At 38.3% G+C, this 27,562-nt stretch overlaps 1 protein-coding gene across 3 annotated transcripts in view; it reads left to right on the top strand.

Annotated features, from left to right (window-relative positions):
* FHL5 (four and a half LIM domains 5) overlaps positions 1-17,903 on the top strand; it is a 57,494-nt gene extending 39,591 nt beyond the window's left edge. For all 3 annotated transcript variants that reach the window (XM_070796058.1, XM_070796059.1, XM_019967336.2), the window contains 4 exons: positions 629-803; positions 2,604-2,773; positions 7,203-7,389; positions 13,436-17,903. In XM_070796058.1, coding sequence (XP_070652159.1) covers positions 629-803; positions 2,604-2,773; positions 7,203-7,389; positions 13,436-13,599 — 696 coding nt within the window. In that variant the 3' untranslated portion in view covers positions 13,600-17,903. The remainder of the gene's footprint in view (positions 1-628; positions 804-2,603; positions 2,774-7,202; positions 7,390-13,435) is intronic.
* Positions 17,904-27,562: the final 9,659 nt, after the last annotated feature.

The raw sequence follows: 27,562 nt of genomic DNA, 5'->3' as shown, positions 1-27,562 counted from the left end.
AGAACACATGCTTTAATCCTTACAGTGATCTTGGAAGACAGTTTAGGACGCTAAAGATTAAAGAAGTTATTTGACCAAAGTTACACAGCTAAAGTGTTTTTTCTAGAATGACAAGAGTATAAATGACTAACTGCATAAACAATTGGAAGTATAAAGATTGAAAAACCTTTATTTCCTAACTTTGAATCAGTTTCATATTCATTAAAGACATTGTGCCCTGACACCTCTCATGCATATAGCCCGTTCCTACCAGAACGCATATTGTTGTCTATTTTCTCTTTTTTTTAATCTTTGCTTTAGGTAAGTAGTGTTGAGATTTTGTTTACTTAAATCTTAAACAGTAATAGGATGTTATCATCTAAAAATAAAAATCATCTCAGGAAATTGGAAGAAATAGGAGAGTCCCCTTATTTTCCATCTATCTTTTGTGACCAACCAAGGAAGCAGGCTCTAGCTCCTAATTGTGGCAGAGTCTCCTCTCTCCAGGTAATAGTATCAATAACATCATGCCCTCAAGCTAACAGCAAAACCTACTAGCACCAGAGCCCCAGAGTGTTTAGTATTGTCTTACAAAATGGCCTGTTTGATCATAAACACATTTAATTAACTTTTACTCTCTGTCTCGAAGGATCTTTGTTACAAAGGCCATCACTGGCATGAAGGATGCTTTAATTGCACCAAATGCAATCACTCTTTGGTAGAAAAGCCTTTTGCTGCCAAGGATGAGCGCCTGCTGTGCTCGGAGTGCTATTCTAATGAGTGCTCTTCCAAGTGCTTTCACTGCAAGAAGACCATCATGCCTGGTAAGATCTCAAGGCCTTTTGGTCTATAACTGAAGCTACAATGCTTTAAATTAAACCCAAGCACAGGAAGAGTGTAGTGCATTAGTACCCCCATTCTCCTTCCATGGTTTCACTTTTCGTGGTTGTAGTTACCCAAGGTCAAAAATGTTCAGCCTGAAAATATTAACTGGAAAATACCAGCAATAAGAGTTCCTTAAGTTTTCCATTGTGTACTGTTCTGAGTAGTGTGATGAAACCTCCTTGCACCTGTTCCATGACATGAATCATCTCTTTGTCCAGAGCATCCTGCCCAGTAGTCACTTAATGACCACCTCAGTTACCAGATCAGACTGTTGCTGTATCACAGTGCTTGTGTTCAAGAAACCTTTATTTTAGTTAATAATGGCCACAAAGTGCAATAGTAGTGATGCTGGCAATCAGGTATGCCGGAAAAAAGCCATAAAGTTCTTCCTTTAAGAAAAGACAGTTCTTAATTTAATAAGGAAATAAATCACATGCTGAGGTTACTAAGATCTAATGTAAGAACAAATTCCCCATCCATGAAATCATGAAGAAGGAAAAAGAAATTTATGCTAGTTTTGCTGTCATGCCTCAAACTGCAAGTTACGGCCACAGTGCATGGTAAGTACTTAGATAAGATGGAAAAGGCATTCAATTCGTACAGCAAGATATTTTCAGAAAGAGAGACCACATTCACATAATGTTTATTCTAGTATATTGTTATAATTGTTCTGTTTTATTGTTATTAATCTCTTGCAATACCTAATTTATAAACTTAAACATAGGTCTGTATGTACAGGGGAAAAAACATGGTATACATACACACACACACACACACACACACACACACACACACACACACACGGTTTGGTGCTTTCTGCAGTGTCACACATCCACTGGGATCTTGGGATGTATCCTTCACAGATAAAGGGGACTATTACACAAAATCCTGCTTTTCAGATAGACATATTTCTTACTATCTCTTTATCTCATTTAGTGTACTTTAGAAATGAAAAGATTATACTTTCTGTTTCCAATGGGCCAAGTGTACTGTCTTTTATATACTGTCATAAACATAATTCATAGAAACATTTTGAACCAGAAACTGAACCAGGGAATAAAATCTACACCAATAAATAATGCTAAAACTGCATTAAACACCCTGTCCTAGGCAGAACCAATAGCATCAAAAAGCACAGCCATCATAGGAGAATGGAATCAAGCATCATTTTGTATCTCAACAAACACGGTCTGAGGGTCAGTCATCTTTCTTTTCTCTCAGGGAAAGCAAGGATCCATGTAACCTGTTACACCTTTAGGCAAGTAATAATCCTCTTCACTGATCCTCTTCTCAATACCTATGGACAGCAGCATAAGAACAATTCTCTCTCATTTTCTTATTATAGATTCAAAGTTTTTCTAGGAGACTGTAACTGCACAACATCAATCTCAGGAGTCTGTGCCCTGGGCATTCCTAATATCCTTGTAATTCTTATTATGGCCCAATTTATCTAAACCATGTGCAGCCTTTCAGAGTCTACTTTTATAGTCCTTTCACATCATAAAATTATGAAACAGCACAAGAATTTCCAGTGAAAGAGTGATTCACCATCATTGTGGCTGAACTCTATTGACCTCTTTTTTCAGATAAATGTTTTGGAAACCAAACACTATTTTTTTTCTATGTGGCTGATTAGTTTATCACCTTAACATATAGTTTAAGTGATGTGATGTATTACTGCTTAAAAGAAAACAATGAAACTTGATTTGTACTAATAGACTCTTACTTTTGGGGTCCAGGTTCCCGCAAAATGGAATTTAAGGGTAACTACTGGCATGAAACCTGCTTTGTGTGTGAGCACTGCCGACAGCCAATAGGAACTAAACCTTTGATTTCCAAAGAGAGTGGCAATTACTGTGTGCCATGTTTTGAGAAGGAGTTTGCTCACTACTGCAGCTTTTGTAAGAAGGTAAATATCTATAAAGCATGAAGCTTATGAAATCTTCCAAACCATTGCTTTTTAGCAACATTATATATTTGCTGATACTATCATATTATAGCCATCTTTGCACACTCACGTTGGTACTGAATTCCATCAAGTTCAAAAGCACTACCTGTCACAGTGAGGAAGCCCATCTATTTTTATCACCATAAAATGCCACCCAGAACATGAATTTAATGTTTCAAAAGCTCAAGTGATTTGATATTCCAGTTCCATTCACTGATGTTCATGCAAGATTTCATGTATTCTGGTGAAGGACCCACATCTCTCTTTGAATACAAATATTTCTTAGAAAATTTTTGATCCATATAATTTCAGAGGGAGATGGATTTGTCTCACAGAGTGACTAAGGGAACCAATTTAAACAGGATATCTCACTCCTCACTTTATATCCAAGCAATGTAAATGTCTTCTTGGCTTGAAGCTTTCATATTTCTAGCAGTAGACAGATAAGAGAATGATACTCAAGAGTGACAAGATCATTAGGGAAACTCATTCATTAGACAGAAAGAAGGCTAAGCACTGCAAGTGGTTTCCTTCGCCTCCAGTTGCAAAGCTTCATGTAGGGCCTTTTAACTTGGATACCCATTCAAACTTTTCCAATAGGAAAAAAAGTCACATTTTTCAAGTAAACTTGGTACAATTCTTTTTTTATCCTCTAAGCTTTTATATGAAAAAGTCACTCATCTCTATCACCTTGATAACATATCTGTAATCCATTAATATATATTGATGTTCTCAAAGAAATCCTTGACCTGTGAGGTATCATAAGTTTCAAATACCCCTGTAAGTTGTGATCAGAAAGCCTGAATCATGGTAACATGTACTAATTCAGTACAGTGGTTTCTAAACACTTTTGATCTACAGGCTACTCTGCTGCTGCTGCTGCTAAGTCACTCCAGTCATATCCAACTCTCACAACCCCATAGATGGCAGCCCACCAAGCTCCACCATCCCTGGGATTCTCCAGGCAAGAACACTGGAGAATGGAACACTGGAACAATGGGTTGCCATTTCCTTCTCCAATGCATGAAAGTGAAAAGTGAAAGTGAAGTCGCTCAGTCGTGTCTGACTCTTAGCGACCCCGTGGAGCCTACCAGGCTCCTCCATCCATGGGATTTGCCAGGCAAGAGTACTGGAGTGGGGTGCCATTGCCTTCTCTGACAGGCTACTCTAGCAGATCTCTTAAGACTATTTGCATATTTGCATCCAGACAGCTAGCATGTCATTATCTACAAATTAACACACACAGTGAATTTCTACATATATTTAAAATACTGATACTGCATTTGAGGAGGCATCGATAAACTCCTAAGTTACAATTATTAAATTACACGATAGTTCAGTTCAGTTGCTGTCCGACCCTTTGCGACTCCATGAAATGCAGCACACCAGGCTTCCCTGTCCATCACCAACTCCTGGAGCTTGCTCAAACTCATGTCCATTGAATCGGTGATGCCATCCAACCATCTCATCCTCTGTCTTCCCCTTCTCCTGCCCTCAATCTTTCAGGGTCTTTTCCAATGAGCCAGTTCATATCAGGTGGCCCAAGTATCAGAGTTTCAGCTTCAGCATCAGTCCTTCCAATGAATATTCAGGACTGATTTCCTTTAGGATTGTGATGGCTGAAAATTACAACTGAAAGTAACATGACATAAAACCATCTCAACCATGGAGACTTCCATTACTCTATCAGAAATACTGACTTAGAAAGTGACTTTACAAGAAACAGTTAGAGACTATGACCCTGAGACAGATGAAGATGAAGCTCTGCAAAAGTCAATGAAATGCATTTAGAAAGAGATGATGGAAATAAAACGGACAGATTGACCTGACTGTTTTGAGGGACAACTAAATTGGCCATTTTTAGGCTGTGTTTCTTAAGGACTCACACTAAAATGAGACTTGTGGGAGTCATTTTAAAATCATTTGTTGGGCACACGATGTAAAGTTTCCTTCAGTGCTATTCAAGATTCAAATATCTTCTCTAGTATATCATAGCTGAGCACTGTCTGGGGCCAAAGCCCTGATGTTTCCCAGGTTAGAGGAGCCTGCCCTATATTTAGGACATGATTTTAAGTCCCCAGAAATTTATGAAATGTTTGTATTGGGTAGTAGACAGATCACAACATGCCAGATTATTTTCTATTTAATTTTTTAAAACCACAAGTCCTTTAAGGAAAACTGGATATAAATGTTTCTAATCAAGATGATCCAAGCTGAAGAAAAACAATTTGTTTCAACCCAAGCCAAAGACCAAATATAAAACAAAAGAAAATAAGCAAAAACTACTTGACAACCAGCCCACAGAATTTTTTCATAGATTTTATTTTCTGAAACTAAAATGTATTTTCTACCAGAAAGGAAGTAACCTCAAACAGTCCTTTGAATTCAAACTCCACAAGTTTCACATGTTCTAAAATTGATCAGCTGTCATCCACTGAGTGCAAAATCATTGTTGACTCCACTTTGCCAGAGAAGAAACATGTTCTAAATCCTGGGATCAATCAGTATCAAAAACCAGGCTTGGATATTAGACTTCATCTTAGCCTGTCTGCCTCTTCAAAAGGAATATAATCACAAACAAGCTATTTTTAATGTTCCAGAGTTTCATCTCCGTAATGAAACAATCTTTAGTGTATACATCAAGTTTCATTTTGCTGTGAATACAGTTTTCAAGTTTTGAATCTTTTAAGCCTTGCCTGTTAATCATTTGACCAAACAAATCAAAAGAATCCTGAATTCTGCTGTGCCTGTTGTAAGGCATTTGAAGTCAGTAGGGGGTATTTTAAATTGCTTTAGTTCACACACACCATTATGTTTCCCATTTACTTATTTAGAACAGTATATATTTTTTTCTCATTTACAAAAAAATAACTTTATATCAAATTTAATTATTAAGGTATTCATTGGAAAAATTTTAAATATCTTTAGGATAATCTTTTCAAAAGCCTACAGCATAGACAGTTTAATTTGTCACAATAGAACGGCTTAGAATAGACTTTTTCTATATCTAGTTAATTTGCATACAAAGACTACAGGCGCCATCTCAGATATCACATTGCTTCAGTCATTAGAAGACATTTCTATGAATGCTTGCCAGGTTCCCCAGCCACCCCCAAGAGCTCAGTAGCCATGGATTTGAAAGATGCTAGGACTTAAAAATTGCTACACAAGTAAAGTTGTCTAATATTTTTCCATCTGATTTTTAAATAGAGATATCTCAGTCTTTTAAAAGGTAGAATCCATGGATTAAACTGGGTTAGAAAATATTTTATGGAGGAGTAACAAGCATCTCTGCAAAACCCTAACACATCACACATTACGGTTCAATGTACAGCACTTATGACTGAATCCTAGCGCTGAAAACACGCAGTTGCCCACAGTCATCCCGTTTGTGCTAGGACATACTAGAATCGCTTTCAAACATTCTTCCTTTGGTGTTTCTTCATTCATTCAACAAAGATTTCTCAGTGGCTTTTCAGTGCAAAGCAATCTCGTCTCAGTACTATGTTCGTGGTTAGGCACACAGATTGTGGAATCAGGCTGCAGGTTTGAATTCTCACTCTCTGTGTCCCTAGCAAGAGATGTAACTGCTCTAACTCTCTGGAGTGGTTCATCTCTAAAGAGGGAAGATACTGTGTCAGGATATTGAGAATGTTAAGAACAGGTTAAGCACAGGACTAAAGACTGAAAAAACACCTTAGAAATATTAGTCATTATCAGCAGATGATGCGTGCCATGCCAAGTTCCTTCAGTCACGTCCAGCTCTTTCAACCCCATGCACTGTAGCCCACTAGGCTCCTCTGTCCATGCGAATTCTCCAGGCAAGAATACTGGAGTGGGTTACCATTTCTTCCTCCGGGGGATCTTTCCAACCCAGGGACTGAACCTGAATCTCCTGGAGCTCCTACACTGGCACATGGGTTCTTTACCACTAGCACCACCCGGGAATGGTGCTGAGCAAATCCTTTCAGGGTTGCTCCTGCTGAATAAAGCATTCAGGAAAAAATAGCTTTTTTTTAGGATTCTTAGAAGTTATATGTGAACATAAGAACATAGCATAGAAAGTATCTTAAGTCTAATGGCAGATCTTTGAAGATCAACAAGAAAGAGAAAGATGAGCAAAGAAATCAAGGGCTTATATCTTTTCATCTTCCTGAGCTCATCATGACCCTGCTTCTTTCCTATGCCACTGTAGGAGAAAAATTAGGATAATTCTCGTCAGTTCTATTTGATCGAGATAGCCTTTTGTTTTACTTTGGTTCAAAAAAATCACAGGAAAAAGACATCCTGACGCAAGGTGATAGGGTAGCTCGAAGAACCACTTGTGGACAAAGCAGAGAATCACAAAAGACATTCCATGGCCATCGCCTTTTTTGTGATCACTTCTCAGGTCATAACTTCAGGTGGGATAACTTTTCGTGACCAGCCATGGCATAAGGAGTGTTTTCTGTGCAGCGGCTGTAGGAAAGAGCTCTGTGAGGAAGAGTTTATGTCCAGAGATGACTATCCATTCTGTCTGGACTGCTACAACCATCTTTATGCCAAAAAGTGTGCCGCCTGCACCAAGCCTATTACTGGTAAGTTTAATATAGCCCTAGCATGAAAAAGTACGGTTCTGAAAATGCTATAGTTAATTTAGGAAATGTCATTTTAAAAAGGATGATCTTTCCCTTATGTCTCCTTTTGAAACAAACATGAGTACTTCTTTATAAATATGAATATTACACAGAACCCTCAAGGTAAGTATAGAGTATAATTAAGGCAGCTAGGCTCTGTAGAGGCTCATTAATACTAAACTTCATGGTACTGACTCAAAGTAAAGCAATAGTTCAAGAAAGAAGGAGAGTAAGATGAACACAGAAGACCTTTGCAAGGAGGCCTGAGTTGTGTGTGTGTGTGTGTGTGTGTGTGTGTGTGTGTGTCAGTTGCTTAGTTGTGTCCGACTCTTTGCAACCCCATAGACTGTAGCCCACCAGGCCCTTCCATCCATGGGATTCTCCTGGCAAGAACACTGAAATGGGTTGCCATTTCCTTCTCCAGAAGGAACTACAGAAAGAAAGAAAGGGAAGTTACTCAGACTCTTTGCGACCCCATGGACTGTAGCCTACCAGGTTCCCCCATCCATGGAATCTCCCAGGCAGGAGTATTGGAGTGGGTTGCCACATCCTTCTCCAGGCCTGAGTTGAGGTAGAACTTTAAGAAACTGAGTGGGAGAAAGGGATACTTATAAATCAAAATGCTGCTCAATTCTAAACAAGCGTAAAGGAGCCTTAAAATAGAAAAAAATTTTAATTAAATGCAAGTACCGTGCAAAAATCAGAAGTTATAATAATTATGATAGCGTAGGTGAGGAATTAATTAAACCTCAATTTAAGATGATTCTAACAAATGTATTATTCTCTTTTCATTCTGTTCACTTACAGAATTATCTAATTATGAATAGATAAAACAAGATAGCATTCTGTTGAACAAAATATGTGTGATATGATTTGAAAATAACATAAATGGTAAATCTATCTGTGCTAAATGAGTTTTCAAGGTAAAAAGCACATTGTATTTTCCCCAGAGTTACTTCTAAAATGCTAATCCTGTCATAAGAGAACTGACACTCTCACCCCTGAGAGACCCAATAGCTCTTTTTTTCTCTCCTTTTTAAAAATTTATCTTCAATTGAAGGATAATTGCTTTACAGTATTGTGTTGGTTTCTGCTAAACATCAACATGAATCAGACATAGGAATACCTATGTCCCCTCCCTCCTGAAGCTCCCTCCCACCTCCACCCCCATCCCATCCCTCTAGGTTGTTTTAGAGCCCTGATCTGAGTTCCCTGAGTCATGCAGCAAATTCCCATTGGCCATCTATTTTGTATATGGTAATGTATATTTCCATGTCACTCTCTTCATAGGTCCCTTGTCTCCCTCCTTCCCCGGCTCCTGAATCCATATGTCTGTTCTCTGTGTCTGTGCCTTCGTTGCTGCCCTGAAAATAATTTCATCAGTACCATCTTTCTAGATTCCATATACATGCATTAATATATGATATTTGTTTCTTTCTGACTTACTTCACTCTGTATAACAGGCTCTAGGTTCATCCACCTCATTAGAACCGACTCAAGTTCGCTTTTATGGCTGAGTAATATTCCATTTCAATAGCTATTCTTTTAGGTATGGTCACCAAATAACATGGCAGAACTGTATTTCTGTTCTCCATTCCTAGTACTCTTAGATCATATTTCACTTCTGGCTCAGTTTATGTAACATAGGATTATTACAGATTATTTTATACCTTTTCTCCTCCTCTATCTTCAGATATATCACAAGTAAAATTGAATATTTATCTTCAAGTAAAGAGTTTTGCTGCAAGCCCAGCTTGATAGGTTTCACTTTTTTGCAAGGGAGGAAGTTTCCTAGATAAACAGAGCATGGTCTTGTTTCTCCATACAAGGCACCATATTTTTTAGAATCTCACACTGGCCCATGGGCTACATCTGGCCAGCAAGCATGTTTTGTTTGGCCTGCATAAGCTTGGAAACTAATGTAAAATCCATCTCTTCAGCCAAAAAGTAAATGAAGAGCCTGCCCGAGGTGAGCATACTGCCCTCACACTCCTGGTCAGGTCACTGTCACGGGGAGCTGAGTAACTGGCCCACTGTGTAGGGCATGCCCCCTTTGTTCCTCCCACAATCATTCAGCTATGTCACCTCTGCAGCCCTTTCAGGGACATACACTGGAGATTTTAGACCATAGGGCTCCAAGGCTTGGGCTGTTAATAACTCTCCTCTCCGGCTTTTGCATATCTGGCAACTCTTGCAGCCAAGGGAATAAGCCACCCTCTCTACTGGTTCTAGTTAGAAATGAAACTTCCAAAAATGTAACAGTAACTGGAGCTCAAAAAACTTAGTAGAATATGCAATCACAGCTTGATGGACTCAGACAATTTATTCTACACTTTTCTTGAATTGGCCAGAAAAGAGGGGGGCGGGGGGGGGGGGGGTTGGAGGTGGATTTCCATGAAGAAATGAGAAATTTTAACAACTTAAAAATGTTTGAAAACTTCCAGGGACTCAAATGGCTAGTATGGATCTTAAAGAGCCTATACAAGCTTTGAACTTGATGAGTTTCCATTCTGATCCATCACCGCAAATGCATGTGTCTAAGTGATTTTTCTGATGGACTGCTGCAGGTCAATTACTGAACCCAGCTTTTTAAAATCAGACAGAAAAACCACATTTTCCACATGAAACATAGGGATGATCAGGAACCAAAGATGTGTCCCAAAAGTAATCCAAATGCAGGATATATATTTAGAATAATCAGTCTGTTGATCATTATCTTAATCTTCTTTTGGCTCTGTGATTGAGACACACCAGAAACTAAATGCCTGCAAAAACTTCCAACTCACTTTAGTATGTTTTGATCTGATTTTTAAATATATATGGGCTTCCCAGGTAACTCAAACGGTAAACAACCTGCCTGCGATGTGAGAGACCTGGGGTCGAGCCCTGGGTCAGGAAGATCCCCTTCAGAAGGGCATGGCAACCCACTCCAGTATTCCCATCTAGAGAATCTCAAGGACAGAGGAGTCTGGCAGGCTAGAGTCCATAGGGTCGTAGAGTCAGACATGAACTGAGCAACTAACACTTTTAAATATATATATATATATTCTCTGTAGTTGTGCTTCTTTAAAGTTGAGCTATTTGAACTAATGTACCACAGGGAACTATACTATTAATACCAAACATTTATCTTCTGAAAGTTGTACATTCAGACAAACGATATGTCATCCCCAGAAATTATGTTAGAATTGTTTTTAAAACATCATTTTAAATTAGCTAGATCTATAAGGAACGACGGAGAAGGCAATGGCACCCCACTCCAGTACTCTTGCCTAGAAAATCCCATGGACGGAGGAGCCTGGTAGGCTGCAATCCATGGGGTCGCTACGAGTTGGACACAACTGAGTGACTTCACTTTCACTTTTCACTTTCATGCGTTGGAGAAGGAAATGGCAACCCACTCCAGTGTTCTTGCCTGGAGAATCCCAGGGATGGGGAGCCTGGTGGGCTGCCGTCTATGGGGTCGCACAGAGTCCAACACAACTGAAGTGACTTAGCAGCAGCATAAGGAACAAACTCAAGATGTAACTATAAGTTTTTTCTCCTCCTCTAAGATAGGATTTGCCTTTCTAAGGAGATAAATGAAGCCGCTTGACCTAGTGGGAAGAGCACTAATCTAGGGAGTAAAAGACCATGGCCTTGTCTCTGCCCCTTATTACTGTGTGACTATAGGTATGCAACTCACCTCCAAGGTCCTCATTTGTCTTCTTTGCAAAATGAGGAATTAAATAAGATCACATCTTTGCTGTTTTCTATTTCTGTTTATTTTCAGTAAAGTGAGTTTCAAACGTTGACTTCTTCAGACAGGGATGCTAATATTTCTGGTTATGTTCTTTAAGAAAGAAAATTCAGACTTAATTTGGTGAAGTTGGAAGCACAGACTCTGAAACAGATGGCCTAGGATTGAATTCCAGACCTGCCACTTAGCAGCCGGGTGATTTGGCCAAGAGGCTAACCTCTCTGTTTGACAATTACTATCTGCAAAGTCGGGTTGATGGTAATAACTACCCCATGGAGTGAGGTGTGAGCTGTATGAAGTAAAGGGCTTGGAATAGTGACTGGTTCATCTTTAAGAGCTCAACAAAGGCCAGCTTTTAGTTTACTGAATTTTAGGAATAAATGAAGCCAGATAAAACAGGTGTCAGAGTCCTGTTTCCTGGTTGACTTTCTTATTGAAAATGACCCTTATGATCTGAAGGAGTAAACACATCCAAAATCAAAACAGTTTATAACCATCTCACATGTTAAGTCAAGACTTTCTTATATCCCTGCTACCAGATGTTTCCTTTTTATTCTTCTTTGTAAAATTCTAGAAGAATTATTTTTACATTTGCCACCTGTACAAAGCTTAATAACAAAATCAAGAAAATTTCATATGCATCAAAATGCTAGATGTGTAATAATTAAATTCATGAACAGAAGTGGTTTATGTATATATGGAACATTATTCTTGCAATCAGCTTATTAATGTCTTGAATAACATTTAAGGGGATTAATTGGTACATTATTGATTTACTCTCATTAGAAGGTAGTGATGGCACCATAAATAAGCTATAAATTTAATCAAGAAAAGTACAAGAATTTGATGTAAATGTATCCCTGAACTAGTAAATTATATGTGAAGGCATCAAAAAACATTTCCAGGAAGGAAACAAAAGCTCATTATCATATCTAAGGAGAATTTACCTGAAATAAAATATTTATTCACCTTTTTTGATTTACCATCCCAAATGAAATATTTGGAAATTATATGTGCATCAGCACATGAACTATTTTAGCCTCACTAAAATAGTGTGATAAGCAAACCACAAGAATTTCATAGCACTAAGATCACTTGGAGAAAAGCTGGCAAGTGAAGATTCAAGTCTAGGGCATCCCAACCCTTACCAGACCTTAGACTTTTCTCCTTTTTAACAACTCCTCAAAATCAGTTCCTTGAACTGTACCCTGGATTCATATTTGGAGTATAGAGACAGAGTCTCATCAAAGACTCAAATTCTCATACCTTTCTTATTAATAGAAACCCTATGGCTCAAGTAAGGCCCAAGTTGAAATGGGGGAGCTGATTTCATTGGGTAACATGGCTTCAGTGGCCACAGGAATCAGATTCACACATCTTTGCTGCAAGCCTACATTGTAGTCAACTCTGGGCAAGGTAACAGGGTTATCATATGAGGCTAGCTAAGGACAGTTTGGATGGAATTCTCTATTGGAGCCTTTTGGAAATTGTGTCTCAAGCCACAGTATGACTGTGGGACTTTATCTTGAATAAAATTAAACATGGGAAAAGAGAGAAAAGAACTAAAAGTCATTAAAATATCAGATACCAGGCTGGGAAGTATTCATTTATTTTACCTTAACTTTGCTTCAAAGTAAACAGGGTCACGAGGAAGGAAAAAATATTCTTACTTAGATAAGCAAGTAACTAAGTAAGTAACTTACTTAGATAAGATGTGGAACTTTGAAGTTCTGACTTCAAAACTTATTCCTTCTTCTCATTGCACTACCCTGAATTTCCTTATGTCTTGTGAAAATTGCTCAGCCATGTACAACTTTGCGACCCCCTGGACTAATACAGTCAATGGAATTCTCCAGACCAGAATACTGGAGTGGGTAGCCTTTCCCTTCTCCAGGGGATCTTCCCAACCCAGGGATCGAACCCAGGCCTCCTGCATTACAGGCAGATTCTGATCCACAAGGGAAGCCTTATGTCTTAGGCAATTGCGAACTGTCTCCAAAAATATGTGCTTTGTATACCCAAGTTCAACATTCTTATGCAGATTATGGGACAAAATTGACTGGGTATCTGGCTGGATCTCAAAGGAAGAACCTGTGGGTGTCATTCCTGAATAGATACAGGCCATTGCAGGTGGCATCATTTCTTGGTTACTTTCTTGATGCAGTCTTACTCACTGTTTTATCTCCAGCTCCCAGAAGTGTACCTGATAGAATGCTCCATCTTTTTGTTGAAAGAATAGATTACTCTTTTTCTCCAATTGCTTTACAGGTCTCAGAGGTGCCAAGTTTATCTGCTTTCAAGACCGCCAGTGGCACAGTGAATGCTTTAACTGTGGCAAGTGCTCGGTCTCCTTGGTGGGGGAAGGCTTCCTGACTCACAACAAGGAAATCTTCTGCCGCAAATGTGGCTCTGGGGTGGACACAGACATCTAGAAGGAGACAGTCCCTCCCCACCGGAAATCCACCTTGCTTTTGTTCTCACTAAATCCAAAACTCAACTGACATTGCACTTGATTTAACTTTTAGGAAAAATTCATGTAGAGTTTATAGCACAAGTGTTTTTGCACACCTTTTAATTGAACTATAAGGGCTCAGAAAAAGCACAGTCTAACAGAAATGAATATACTCTAAATCACAAAGACACCTTTTCTTGCAAAATACTGCACTCTGCTGTTAGAAAATATGGGAAAATATTTCTTTATTGTAATCTAATGTATAACCTATGCCTAGAAGTCATGGATTTTATTACTGAAAACTGATGTTTTTCAAAACTGCAAAGTAAGAAGGATACCAAGAGATCAAATTGAAAGACAAATATATGAGACTAATGTTTGCATTCCTCACTAGTTATACGTAACATGCTTGGCTGTTAATGGTAGAACAAAAATGGTCAGGGAAAACATCAGTAATCATCATATTTAGGTATTTTGTCATTTTATCATTCTTTTATTGTTCACAAGTACTAACTTTGGAGTTGAAAAACAAAGCTGCAATTTGCCCTCATCCTCCCCACGTCCACAAGTAGTTGGTTACCATATTTAATCAAAGGAATTTGAGAATTCTGGGCACCATGCCCCTCATTCTCTGCATAGATACAAAGGTGTCCTTTCCCCCCAGGGATAGTCGAAGCATAGGTTTCAACACATTTTGTGTTGAAAGCATTTCAAAGTCCACAATGAAATTTTTTTTCCTAAATATTTACATATTCCCTGAAAGAAAAGTCTATTCTTTCAAAAGAGCAAACCAGGATAATCATTGTCCCCAAAGGCAAACCTTTAAAGTAAATTGATCATTAAATCATCACTTGTGGAAATGAGTTTTAGGGAAGGGATTGTGTGTTGGAACATGACTTTCATCCAGATATCTAAAGGCATAATAGAATGCATAATTAGCTCTGAGCCTCACGCATTTTGCCTTCCAACATTTCACAGATGATTAATGAGGAGACATAAAAGTGAGTTTTAAAGAAATCTAGTAATAATAAAAACCTAAAAAGAATAACTCACTGCTGGTAATTCAGGACCTGTGAAGAAGCACAGCAGAGCACTAAGGTCTGTAAATGAGGCTTCCTCCACACCTGGGCTATGCACATCACCTGTGCCGCTTACGTCACCCGCGCTGCCTGCATCACCGCGCCTAGATCACCTGTGCCGCTTACGTCACCCGCGCTGCCTCCATCACCGCGCCTACAACTTCAGTCTCTTACATCGACTCTGAGGGGCACTCTCGACCTTCAGGAGCCATTCTCCAAGTAAACCAGTGTGCTTACTGGTCACGGCCTCAATGAAAACCTATCACTATATGTTTATCTTTATACCACACATCTATTGATGATGGCCCTAACTAGCTGCCCCTGGACAAAAATTTCCACATTATGTAGGATAAGTGGAAATCAACCTCTGCTCTCATTCAACTGTGACCCTTGGTTATAGCGTCACGGGTGCAGCAGAGAGAGGTCAGGAGGAGAAATCCAGACTGACACGACATTTTTATAAGTGTCTACTCTCATATTAGTGCACTAAAGGTTCTGACTGAAGTCTAATTATTGCTGTGGTTGATTACAATGATTAAAATAGCATCACAGAAGATTCAATTAAAATTGTTATGGAAACACAATTTTTGAAAAAGTTTAAAATGCAAGAAACTTTGGAGATGTCAGCAATTTAGAGATACAAATAAAAGGTCAGGCTTCATCAGCTATTTGAAAGACATAATTGTCCTTTTCTAGGTATTAACAATGCCACGATATTTTCTCATATTAACATTTAAATGTAGGCAAAAATACCGATATTCTTCCTGCACTGCTTGAAATTGCACATGTAGAACTGAATATGCCAATTGTTCAATGCTTTAGAATAAACAGTGAACCATATATTTAGAAAGCCAAGCCATTCTGAATCTATGTGGATATACAATATGTAATACTGTCTCAGTTAATCAATTAGAAGTAAACATACAAAATGGTTTTTCTTAAACAATTGGTATCATTCAGGCATTTTGCTGTGTGAGACTGGGGGGATGTGAGTATGCACATGATGGGGCATTTTACTTAATTCACAGAACCATTTCCAAGACAGAGATTTTGTCATCCTTTGAGAAGTATAGCTAAGTATATCTTATCACTAAGCTACCTTCTAAATGTGGAATTATCTCTATTTTTAGAAGATATTTCTTCCATATTTAGTGGGTAGCTTAGTCATCAAACACATATTAAAGATGTCCAATGCACAGTTAGAGCTCAAGCTGCTATGATTCTGGGGTGGTGGGGAGGTAGATCAGGGTATGGAAGCATTGGAGTGCCAGATGCAGAGAGCTCATAAAAAGCACCACTATAGACATAACACAGAGCAACAACAACTGAGAAAAGACACGATTAGACTGACACATAAAGATAAAAGTAAAAATCATACATAATATGTGATAGGTGGTTTAGATCAATAAAAAGAAAACCCTCTAACTGACTTATCACAAGATAGAATGGACTGTCTCAGAAAGCAGTGGGCTCCCAAGATTCAGGGCATGACATCTGCACAAATAAGGAAGCAGTTAGAAACCAATCTGTGTGCTGAGAACAACCCAATGGCTTGGAAATAGCAGAGTAACTGTGCCAAAGAGGAAGAAGAAATGGGATTGCTAAAGAAAAGGGTCAGATGAAGGGAGAGTATGAACTCTTAGGATAAATGGTTTATACTTAATAGAATAGGAAAGAGAAAGTTACTGTTCTTAAAAAGAAGAGAAAAACATGTAAAGAACATTGTGCCAAGCATTATGACAATGTGTAAAGAACCTTGTGCTAATGATCATATATGGCCTAGAACAGAAGAAGGCAAGTTTCTGAAGGTGAAGATATACCTCCAGTAATACCTTTGATTAGTGGCTGAAGAAGTGAAGAAAGGGGCAGCAATAGGTAATGCAAACCAAGAGCTAGATTTAATGATATAGATGAGTGAACAAGTCAATCAAATATTTTATGCTGTCATGTTGCAGTTAGAGATGAAAAAGAAAAATGCAGAAAAGAATTTCTGCTTTCATCGTAAGAGGAAGGGTGCCCAAGTCTTCAGTTTTCACTCAACAAAACCATAACACATCATATGGGCCTACTGGTTAAGTGAAGTGTAATGGTGCTACAGTCATGGGTTGAAAACTTACTTTTAAAAAAAGAAACATTAAATTGTACTTTGGAGGGAAAGATTGCTCAACCATGGTGAAAATGAATCACACTGTCAAAAAAGACCTTGGTTAAATATCACTGCAAAATTTAGTCCTAAAAATGAAAAATTAACCTAAAAATGTATGTCTGTTGTTAGTAATAATAACATCATTTTTTAAGAAAAAATTATTTTTAACCTACTTTTGGTATATTGATAGCAATTCATGTTTTAAATAGGAAAAGATGGTTATAATATGCTTGAGGTGTATTTCATTGAGCACAGAAATTATTCTCAAATACAATCATAGATGTTCATTATTACAATAATATCATTTTTGCTTGTTTTACAAATTCTGATCTTCAAAATTTTATTATGCTAAATAAGTTTTCATAGTATATAGTTCTCAAACTGTATTTAGAGATTTATTTTTTACATTAACTGTGCAGTAAGCAAGATAGATATGGAGTAACTTTATAGTGTTTATATATGTCTATTACATAGTTATGAATTTTATCTTCACTTTTACAACACCTAAATTAGCTATCTGTTCAAATATCATTTCAGGGTATTAAAACGGGAGTAGCATAATTCAATTCTGTCTGACCCAAACAGTAATAACTCCATATCTATGTTCTGTCTTCTAATGATCACATTTTAAAATATTCTAAACTAAGAATTATTTTAATTACTATATCTGTGATTCTAAAAATATTCTGTCAGAGATATCTCACTTCAGTTGAATTTTCTTATTTCTTATTTTGAGGTAGTCTTCTGCTAATTTCATTTATGTACTGGAGGAATTTGTAAGACTCTTACTGCTTTAATCTCTTCTTAATTTTGTCTAAAGCAAAATCTATATCTGTAATAGACTTGATGTAACTTCAGCTAATCCATACTACAAGCATCAGTTAAATTCTCTCTAGAGTTCCATTAGACGACTCATTTAATGTCAGAATGTATTCCACAAAGAAACATTCAGAAAAATATCTCTCACCAAACATTTCCAGAGCATTTTTTTAAGTCATAGGGCTTTGAAATATATGATGAAATTCTTATGAATACTCAATAAACATTTACGTCTTGGAATGGTATTTCTTCAGTGAAATGGTCAGAATATTACTAGAAATTATACTTGCAGGGATAAACCTTTATCATGAAGCTCTTCCCCCAAAACTATCAGATCTTTAGATCTTCACTGTCTTACCAGAAACATTCCGAAAGTCAGCTGGAATAACTGTAAAGAAATGTTTGGGGAACTTTGTGGTCCTCTTTCTAAGAAGAAGTAAAGGAAATTGATCGGGCTTCCCTGGTGACTCAGCAGTAAAGAATCTGCCTGCCAATGCAAGGGATGTGGGTTCGACCCCTGTATCCAGAAGATCCCTGGAGAAGGAAATGGCAACCCAGTTCAGTACTCTTGCCTGGAGAATCCCATGGACAGAGGAGCCTGGCAGGCTACAGTCCACGGGGTCGTAAAGAGTCACATATGACCGAGCACACCCATACATACCTGTTAAATGTGGGGTTGGAGGAGATATTTCTCAAACTGAGAATCAAAAAGGAGGGGAAAGGAATGGAAATGATTCATGCTCAAGTTTCAGTTTATACAGGAAATAACAGAGTTTATGTTACTCTGAGTATTCAGAATGCCTGGATTGTATATCTCTGTGGTTGAGAAAGGAAACAGCTCACTGTGATAGAATTATGATCCATGTCACAGAGAAGCAAAGAGTATTTGGGTCAAGTATTTTCCCACGAATGGTAATAAACTTATGGAGTGGATGTCCATAAAGGGTTCTCTCAATGAGGAACATTAATGAGCTCAACAGACATCCATTCAATGACTCAAACAGTGACATTAAATGCTATTCCCATCACATCTAAAAACAAAAATTAGGTTTGACATTTATGGAAGTCCACACACGGAATCCCAAAGGTTTATTCTTTATTTATACAAGTTACAACCTACTCCTAATTTGCCTCTGTAGCATCATTTACGAAGATACTTATCTGAGAACTCTAACCCAAGGAAATAAATGAGGGAATATGAATAAAGAAGAAGTGAAGGAAAAAAGAGTGGTAATAAAAAATTAACATTCCTGAAAAAAATAGAAAATTTAATTGATTTTTAAAGACATTTTTCCCTATAGTATAATAAAACATTTTCAAAACCACAAGGCATTTGAAGAAAGCAAAATAAATGGACAATGGAAAATAAAATTTGATAAAATTTGACAAGAGAACTACAGTTTGATATCTGTCACCCAGGTAGCTCTAGTAGTAAAGAACCCACCTGCCAATGCAGGTGACGTAAGAGACACGGGTTCAATCCCTGGGTGGGGAAGATCCCCTGGAGGAGAGCATGGCAACCCACTCCAGTATTCTTGCCTGAAAAGTCTTATGGACAGAGGAGCCTGGCGGGCTATAGTCCATAGAGTCGCAAAGAGTCAGACACGACTGAAGCGACTTAGCATGCATGCATAACCTCTCTCAGGGAAAAATTACTCTCAAATACTACCAACAGATACGTAGTCACCAAAGTCAATAATATTTACAGTTCCAATGCTGTCGTGAGGTATTTGCTATTGTTGGTCTTCCATTGCTCCTTCAAAATCTGACTACAGTAATATTTTCACTATATATATATATATGTCTGTGTGTGTGTACTGATAGAGATGTTGATTTTTATATGTATCTATCCAATTACCATGTAGTACACCTTAAATAATTTTAAAAATTAAAAACAAAATTCTCCAGTTAGTGTCATCAATAGGGGCTCATGGCAATCTTGCAAACAGATCTCCTAAAAGAATAACAATGTTAAATATTTTCCTTATATTTATGAGACAACTCTTTTCATGTTTGATACATTTGGCTCATTATTTTCATACACTGCTAGAGAGAGAAAGGTACTTCTGGAAAGAACTTTGGCAATGTATATAAAGAGTCTTAATGTTTTTTATATCCTTTTAACAAGAAATTCCAATTTCTAAGAATTTATACTGGGAAAAATCATTGGATAACCACACAAATATTTTGCACTAAAAGGTTTACTTCAGTATTCTTTAATAAGGCCCAAAATAAGAGAATAAATTAATTACGGTATCTATTCATAATTACTTTAAATTAGCCATTAAAAAATAAGACTAGGGACATGAAAATGTTCATGACTCAAGGTTGAGTGGAAATAAAATATTATTAAATATGTATGATATGTCCATGTTACTAAGTTTATTAATTTATGTGTGAAGAAAAACACTGCAAGGAAGTACAATAAAATATGAACATTAGTAAAATTTAAAAATTGTCTTCCAGTGGCATCTATGGCACTTGTTTCTCTTATGTCTCCTAAAGTCATACCTCCCTTTATCCATTTCTTTAAAATAGATATTCCTACATTTTCTCTGTCAATTAACTCATCTAGTTTCTTGACTTCAATTGCCTTTTCTATGTAACTGAGCCCAAATATACATGTCTTGCCTTCAATTCTCTTCTGAGTTGCAGACCTGAGTTTTTCTCTGCCTTCTGAACATCTGCAATTCAGTATCATGTGAACAGCTCACAACTTTATTATTCTTCCTACAAATTCCACTTATTATGTTCTGCATCTTAGTTAAATGTATCATCCAGACAGGGTCTTTAGATTTTATATCCTGGGCATTAGTCATTAAGAAAATGCAAATTAAAACCACAAGGTACCATTTCACATGGACTAGAAAGACTGTGATCTGTAAGTCAGGCAATAACAAGTGCTATTAAGATGTAGAGAAATAGGAACACTCATACACTGCTGGCAGGAATGTAAAATGATGCAGCCACTTTGGAAAACAGCTTGTCATTTTCTCAAAGGGTTAAATATTAAACTATCTAACAGCCCAGCAATTCTACTTCCACTTATCTACCTGAGAGCTATGAAAACATACATCCACATAAATGTTCATAATAGCATTATTCCTAATAGCCAAAGAAGTGGAACCACCCAAGCATTCAATTGATGAATGAGTAAACAAGCATAGCATAACCATTTAATGGAATGTTAGTCAAAAATAAAAAATGAAGTGCTGACACTCGCCACAACATGTATTTTGAAAACGTTGTTCTAAGTGAAAGAAACCAGACAAAAAAGATAATATATCTATGATTCCATTTATACAAAATGTCAGAAAATGCAAATTTATAGACAGAAAGTAGAGCCATGGTTTCCTAAGGCAGGGAGAAGGAATGGGGATATACTATAAATGGGCATGAAGGATCTTTGTTGAGGGGAATGAAAATATTCTAAAACTGACTTATGATAATGGTGGCACCACCACTTGGTAAAATTACTAAAAAAAAAAATTATTAAATTGTATCCCTGAAATCAGTGAATTATCTGATACCCAAAGTACACCTCATAAAGCTTTTTTTTTTTTTTTAATCTGCCTTGGATCCCACCCCCTCCCGAATCCCTTATACCTAATTCTCATAAGAAAAGCCACAATTTAAAAATTTTCTCTTGCAAGCTTTGTCATTCTCCACAGGCTTCATTCCTTTACACTTCCTACACCTAGGAGTCTCCTGCCTGTCAAAATGTTAATCAACCTCCAAAGCCCAAAGTTATCACCTATGTCAAATCTTTACTGATATCCCTTAGAAAAAAACTCACCATTTTCCTCAACTTCTTTTACAATTTTGTGAGCAGTTTAAATAACTTGATTTACATTACAGTCAGAAATGGGAGAAAGTCTAACTAAAAGATGATGGTCTTTGGAGCCAGGCATACCAGGTACAGGGCTCAGCCTTGCCACTTCCCTTGGTGTGTGACACTTGGTAGTTACTAAACTCTCTGAGTCTCGATTTTCCCATCTTGAATTGGGGATCTGTAATATAAGCTTCAAAATCCTGCTCTGAATATTAAATGAAATAAGACGCAAGCTGCTTCACATCTACCTAAAACATTTCAGTTACTAAAAAACTAAATGTCAGTTATTGTCACCTTCCTCTCTACCCCTGCCCTACCCCTAGATAATGCTTTTATTCATTATTTATAAACCCAGAGCTTAACAAAATGTCTGGCACTTGGTAGAAGAGCAATAAATACTCACTGAATTAAATTTTAGTTATGAAGAGTTATTATAATAATATTTTATGTTATCAGTAACCATGATAAATATGTAAATCCTTTTTGCTTCTCATCTTGATTGTGTGAAATGAAGTTGCCCATGTGAGAAGCAGCTAGACTGCAAATCAGCACCTGCAACTTCAAGCATCTGCTCTGAATTTTCTATTTTGATATCACTGCTTTCTTTGTCCAGAGACTACTGATCTGTAGGATGCACTTGTTTCAACCAGAATTCAGGAGGGTGTCTTCAGACACTTAATCTTCAGGTGCCCTGGAGAATAACTCTTTACTTGAAGTTTCCTTTTGGTTCCTCAAAATAGATTTTGCAATGCAGAGTAGCTTTTATGTCAAGCCAGACCATCCCAAATACGCCTGCCAAATATGGAGTCAAGCCAGCCAGCAAGTTTTGGATCATGTACTTACAGTTAGAAATGTAATTGTACTTACTTTGCTTAAACTCCAGAGTGCATTCTCTGTGTCTCACAAAAGGGCAGAGGACTTTAACCTATTGCTGAGTACAGACAGCTCTAAGCATCCTAAATTCTCTTATCGTACCATAACAGCATGTGTGGGCTGCCCTGGTCCTCCAGAGGTCCCCGTTTCTCTATTTCAGCATTCTCTTTCTGTTGACGGGCATTACTTCTCTCTGGACATAGATTCAGACTATTCACTTAATTACTTTGGAAGGAATTCCAGAAAACAGACATCTAAGCACACTTTTTTGTATACAAATATTTATCAATAAAGATTATTAATTAACAGCAGCTTTATTATTATTTTAACAGGCTTCCCTGGTAGTTCAGGTGGTAAAGAACCCGCCTGCAATGCAGGAGATGCAGGTGCAACAACTAAGTGTTTATCAATGGGTAACTGGATAAAAATCCAGGGTGTATCCATACAGTGAGATACTACCCAAGAATAAAGAGGGACTACTAATGCATGGAAAAACATGTATAAAAATGAAAAAAATCAGATAGCAATGACTGTAAACTGGATGATCCTGTTTAGTTGAATTTCTGAGGAAGTAAAAACTATAGAGACAGAAATCAGTGGTATTAGAGGCTGGAGGTGAGGGTATGAATTGAGAGGGTTACAAGGGAAATTTGAGGAGTGATGGTGGTGGTTTCATAACTATTACTTTTGTCAAAATGGTGTCTTTTTTAAAAAATCTGTGCTGTGCTAAGTTGCTTCAGTTCAGTTCAGTTCAGTCTCTCAGTCATGTCCAACTCTTTGTGACCCCATGAATCGCAGCACGCCAGGCCTCCCTGTCCATCACCAACTCCTGGAGTTCACTCAGACTCACGTCCATCGAGTCAGTGATGCCATCCAGCCATCTCATCCTCTGTTGTCCCCTTCTCCTCCTGCCCCCAATCCCTCCCAGCATCAGAGTCTTTTCCAATGAGTCAACTCTTCACATGAGGTGGCCAAAGTACTGGAGTTTCAGCTTTAGCATCATTCCTTCCAAAGAACAACCAGGGCTGATCTCCTTCAGAATGGACTGGTTGGATCTCCTTGCAGTCCATGGGACTCTCAAGAGTCTTCTCCAACACCACAGTTCAAAAGCATCAATTCTTCGGCACTCAGCTTTCTTCACAGTCCAACTCTCACATCCATACATGACCACAGGAAAAACCATAGCCTTGACTAGACGGACCTTTGTTGGCAAAGTAATGTCACTGCTTTTCAATATGCTATCTAGGTTGGTCATAACTTTCCTTCCAAGGAGTAAGCATCTTTTAATTTCATGGCTGCAGTCACCATCTGTAGTGATTTTGGAGCCCCCCAAAATAAAGTCTGACATGGTTGCCACTGTTTCCCCATCTATTTGCCATGAAGTGATGGGACCAGATGCCATGATCCTCGTTTTGTGAATGTTGAGCTTTAAGCCAACTTTTCCACTCTCCTCTTTCACTTTCATCAAGAGGCTTTTGAGTTCCTCTTCATTCTCTGCCATAAGGGTGGTGTCATCTGCATACCTGAGGTTATTAATATTTCTCCTGGGAATCTTGATTCCAGCTTGTGTTTCTTCCAGTCCAGCGTTTCTCATGATGTACTCTGCATATAAGTTAAATAAGCAGGGTGACAATATACAGTCTTGACGTACTCCTTTTCCTATTTGGAAACAGTCTGTTGTTCCATGTCCAGTTCTAACTGTTGCTTCCTGACTTGCATACAGATTTCTCAAGAGGCAGGTCAGGTAGTCTGGTATTCCCATCTCTTGAAGAATTGTCCACAGTTTATTGTGATCCACACAGTCAAAGGCTTTGGCATAGTCAAGAAAGCAGAAATAAATGTTTTTCTGGAACTCTCTTGCCTTTTCCATGATCCGGCAGATGTTGGCAATTTGATCTCTGGTTCCTCTGCCTTTTCTAAAACCACCTAGAACATCAGGAAGTTCATGGTTCACATATTGCTGAAGCCTGGCTTGGGGAATTTTGAGCATTACTTTACTAGCATGTGAGATGAGTGCAACTGTGCGGTAGTTTGAGCATTCTTTGGCATTGCCTTTCTTTGGGATTGGAATGAAAACTGACCTTTTCCAGTCCTGTGGCCACTGCTGAGTTTTCCAAATTTGCTGGCATATTGAGTGCAGCACTTTCACAGCATCATCTTTCAGGATTTGAAAGAGCTCAACTGGAATTCCATCACCTCCACTAGCTTTGTTCGTAGTGATGCTTTCTAAGGCCCACTTGACTTCACATTCCAGGATGTCTGGCTCTAGGTGAGTGATCGAACCATTGTGATTATCTGGGACATGAAGATCTTTTTTGTACAGTTTTTCTGTATATTCTTGCCACCTCTTCTTGATATCTTCTGCTTCTGTTAGGTCCATACCATTTCTGCCCTTTATCGAGCTCATCTTTGCATGAAATGTTCCCTTGGTATCTCTAATTTTCTTGGAGAGATCTCTAGTCTTTCCCATTCTGTTGTTTTCCTCTATTTCTTTGCATTGATCACTGAGGAAGGCTTTCTTATCTCTTCTTGCTCTTCTTTGGAACTCTGCATTCAGATGCTTATATCTTTCCTTTTCTCCTTTGCTTTTCACTTCTCTTCTTTTCACAGCCATTTGTAAGGCCTCCCCAGACAGCCATTTTGCTTTTTTGCATTTCTTTTCCATGGGGATGGTCTTGATCCCTGTCTCCTGTACAATGTCACAAACCTCATTCCATAGTTCATCAGGCACTCTATCTATCAGATCTAGGCCCTTAAATCTATTTCTCACTTCCACTGTATAATCATAAGGGATTTGATTTAGGTCATACCTGAATGGTCTAGTGGTTTTCCCTACTTTCTTCAATTTAAGTCTGAATTTGGCAATAAGGAGTTCATGATCTGAGCCACAGTCAGCTTCTGGTCTTGTTTTTGCTGACTGTATAGAGCTTCTCCATCTTTGGCTGCAAAGAATATAATCAATCTGATTTCAGTGTTGACCATCTGGTGATGTCCATGTGTAGAGTCTTCTCTTATGTTGTTGGAAGAGGGTATTTGCTATGACCAGTGTGTTCTCTTGGCAAAACTCTATTAGTCTTTGCCCTGCTTCATTCTTTACTCCTAGGCCAAATTTGCCTGTTACTCCAGGTGTTTCTTGACTTCCTACTTTTGCATTCCAGTCCCCTATAATGAAAAGGACATCTTTTTTGGGTGTTAGTTCTAAAAGGTCTTGTAGGTCTTCATAGAACCATTCAACTTCAGCTTCTTCAGCGTTACTGGTTGGGGCATAGACTTGGATTACTGTGATATTGAATGGTTTGCCTTGGAAACGAACAGAGATCATTCTGTCGTTTTTGAGATTGCATCCAAGTACTGCATTTCGGACTCTTTTGTTAACCATGATGGCTACTCCATTTCTTCTGAGGGATTCCTGCCTGCAGTAGTAGATATAATGTCATCTGAGTAAAATTCACTCATACCAGTCCATTTTAGTTTCCTGATTCCTAGAATGTGGGCATTCACTCTTGCCATCTCTTGTTTGACCACTTCCAATTTGCCTTGATTCATGGACCTGACATTCCAGGTTCCTATGCAATATTGCTCTTTATAGCATCGGACCTTGCTTCTATCACCAGTCACATCCACAGCTGGGTAATCTTTTTGCTTTGGCTCCATCCTTTCATTCTTTCTGGAGTCATTTCTCCACTGATCTCCAGTAGCATATTGGGCACCTACTGACCTGGGGAGTTCCTCTTTCAGTATCCTATCATTTTGCCTTTTCCTACTGTTCATGGGGTTCTCAAGGCAAGAATACTCAAGTGGTTTGCCATTCCCTCCTCCAGTGGACCACAATCTGTCAGTTGTGTCCAACTCTGTGCAACCCTATGGACTATAGCCCACAAGACTTCTCTGTCCATGGGTTTCCTCAGGCAAGAATACTGGAGTGAGTTCCCATTCCCTTCTCCAGGGGATCTTCCAGACCCTGGGACTGAACCTGGGTCTCCTGCGTTGCAGGTGAATTCTTTACCACTGAGCCACCCGGGAATCCTAATTGTTCCTAATACCTAAAAATGCTATTGAATTTTATATATTTATCTTAGATCCAGGAAATTTGCTGAAATTTCCTACTAGTGTTAATGATTTTAACCTAGATTAGGCATACGTCTTGATCCATATTGTCTGGTCCTTAACAAATACCCACAACTCTGCTGCCTGCTATTATGCTCTATATGCAACTTCTAAAGATAGGGTAATACAAGTGTTCAGCTGGCAAATATTCAGAGATAGATCCTGAGACTGAAAACACTCTGGCTATTGAAATTTTAGTTCAGTTTCCATTCTTAGGTTTTTAATGAAATTTCTCTTCCTTAAATGAGGTATGTTTCTAGGTGCTGTAAATGAGGCCTATGCCAGTTTATGAGAGTTATCACCAAAACTCACAGCTGCTAGGATTCCCAAAAGCAAAATAAGGCCCTTTCATTTGTGGTTCATTCTCTAACATGGAATAACTGTTGAAAACTTCTTGGTTAATTACCTTTTTTGTGAACAACTTTCAGCTTTAAGGTGAGAGCAACCTCCCCTACAAGTCCAAGTGTGTGGCTAAGTCACTTCAGTTGTGCCTGACTCTTTGCAACCCTATGGACTGTAGCCTGCTAAACTCCTCTGTCCATGGGATACTCCAGGCAAGAATACTGGAGCGGATTGTGATTTCCTCCTCCAGGGGACCTTCCTGACCCATGGATCAAACCCATTATCTCTCATGTCTCCTGCATAGCAGGTGGGTTCTTTACCACTAGTGCCACCTGGGAAGCCCCCCTACAAGCACATCTGATGCTAAATACAGGCAAGTGTAGGTGACTCTGCTTAGCCTTCTTAACATTCCCCAAGCACAGCCTCCAGGGCCATGCCCTCACCATGTCTGCAGTGATGTGCGAAGTACCTGTGTTTATTTCCCACAACAATCTAATAAAGTGGTACTTTTAATTATTCCAATTGGGCCGATAAGACAAAGGTTTAAAGAGATCAAATAATTGGCTTGAGGCATAATGATACAGGTAGGTCTGACTCCAGAGTCTATGCTGCCAGTGAGGCTGACAATACAGTGTAATTCTGCCTCCTCTCTCTGCAGCAAGCCATCTTGCATTATTTTTCATATGCTTTCTTTGTGCTGGTCCAAGTCCTGCTCCACCTGTTGGATGTCTTCTAAGTCTGTTTT

Source organism: Bos indicus, chromosome 9 (genome assembly GCF_029378745.1).
Source record: "Bos indicus isolate NIAB-ARS_2022 breed Sahiwal x Tharparkar chromosome 9, NIAB-ARS_B.indTharparkar_mat_pri_1.0, whole genome shotgun sequence".
In the NCBI taxonomy this organism is placed as follows: Eukaryota; Metazoa; Chordata; class Mammalia; order Artiodactyla; family Bovidae; genus Bos; species Bos indicus.
This window is presented reverse-complemented; position numbering and strand designations above follow the sequence as displayed.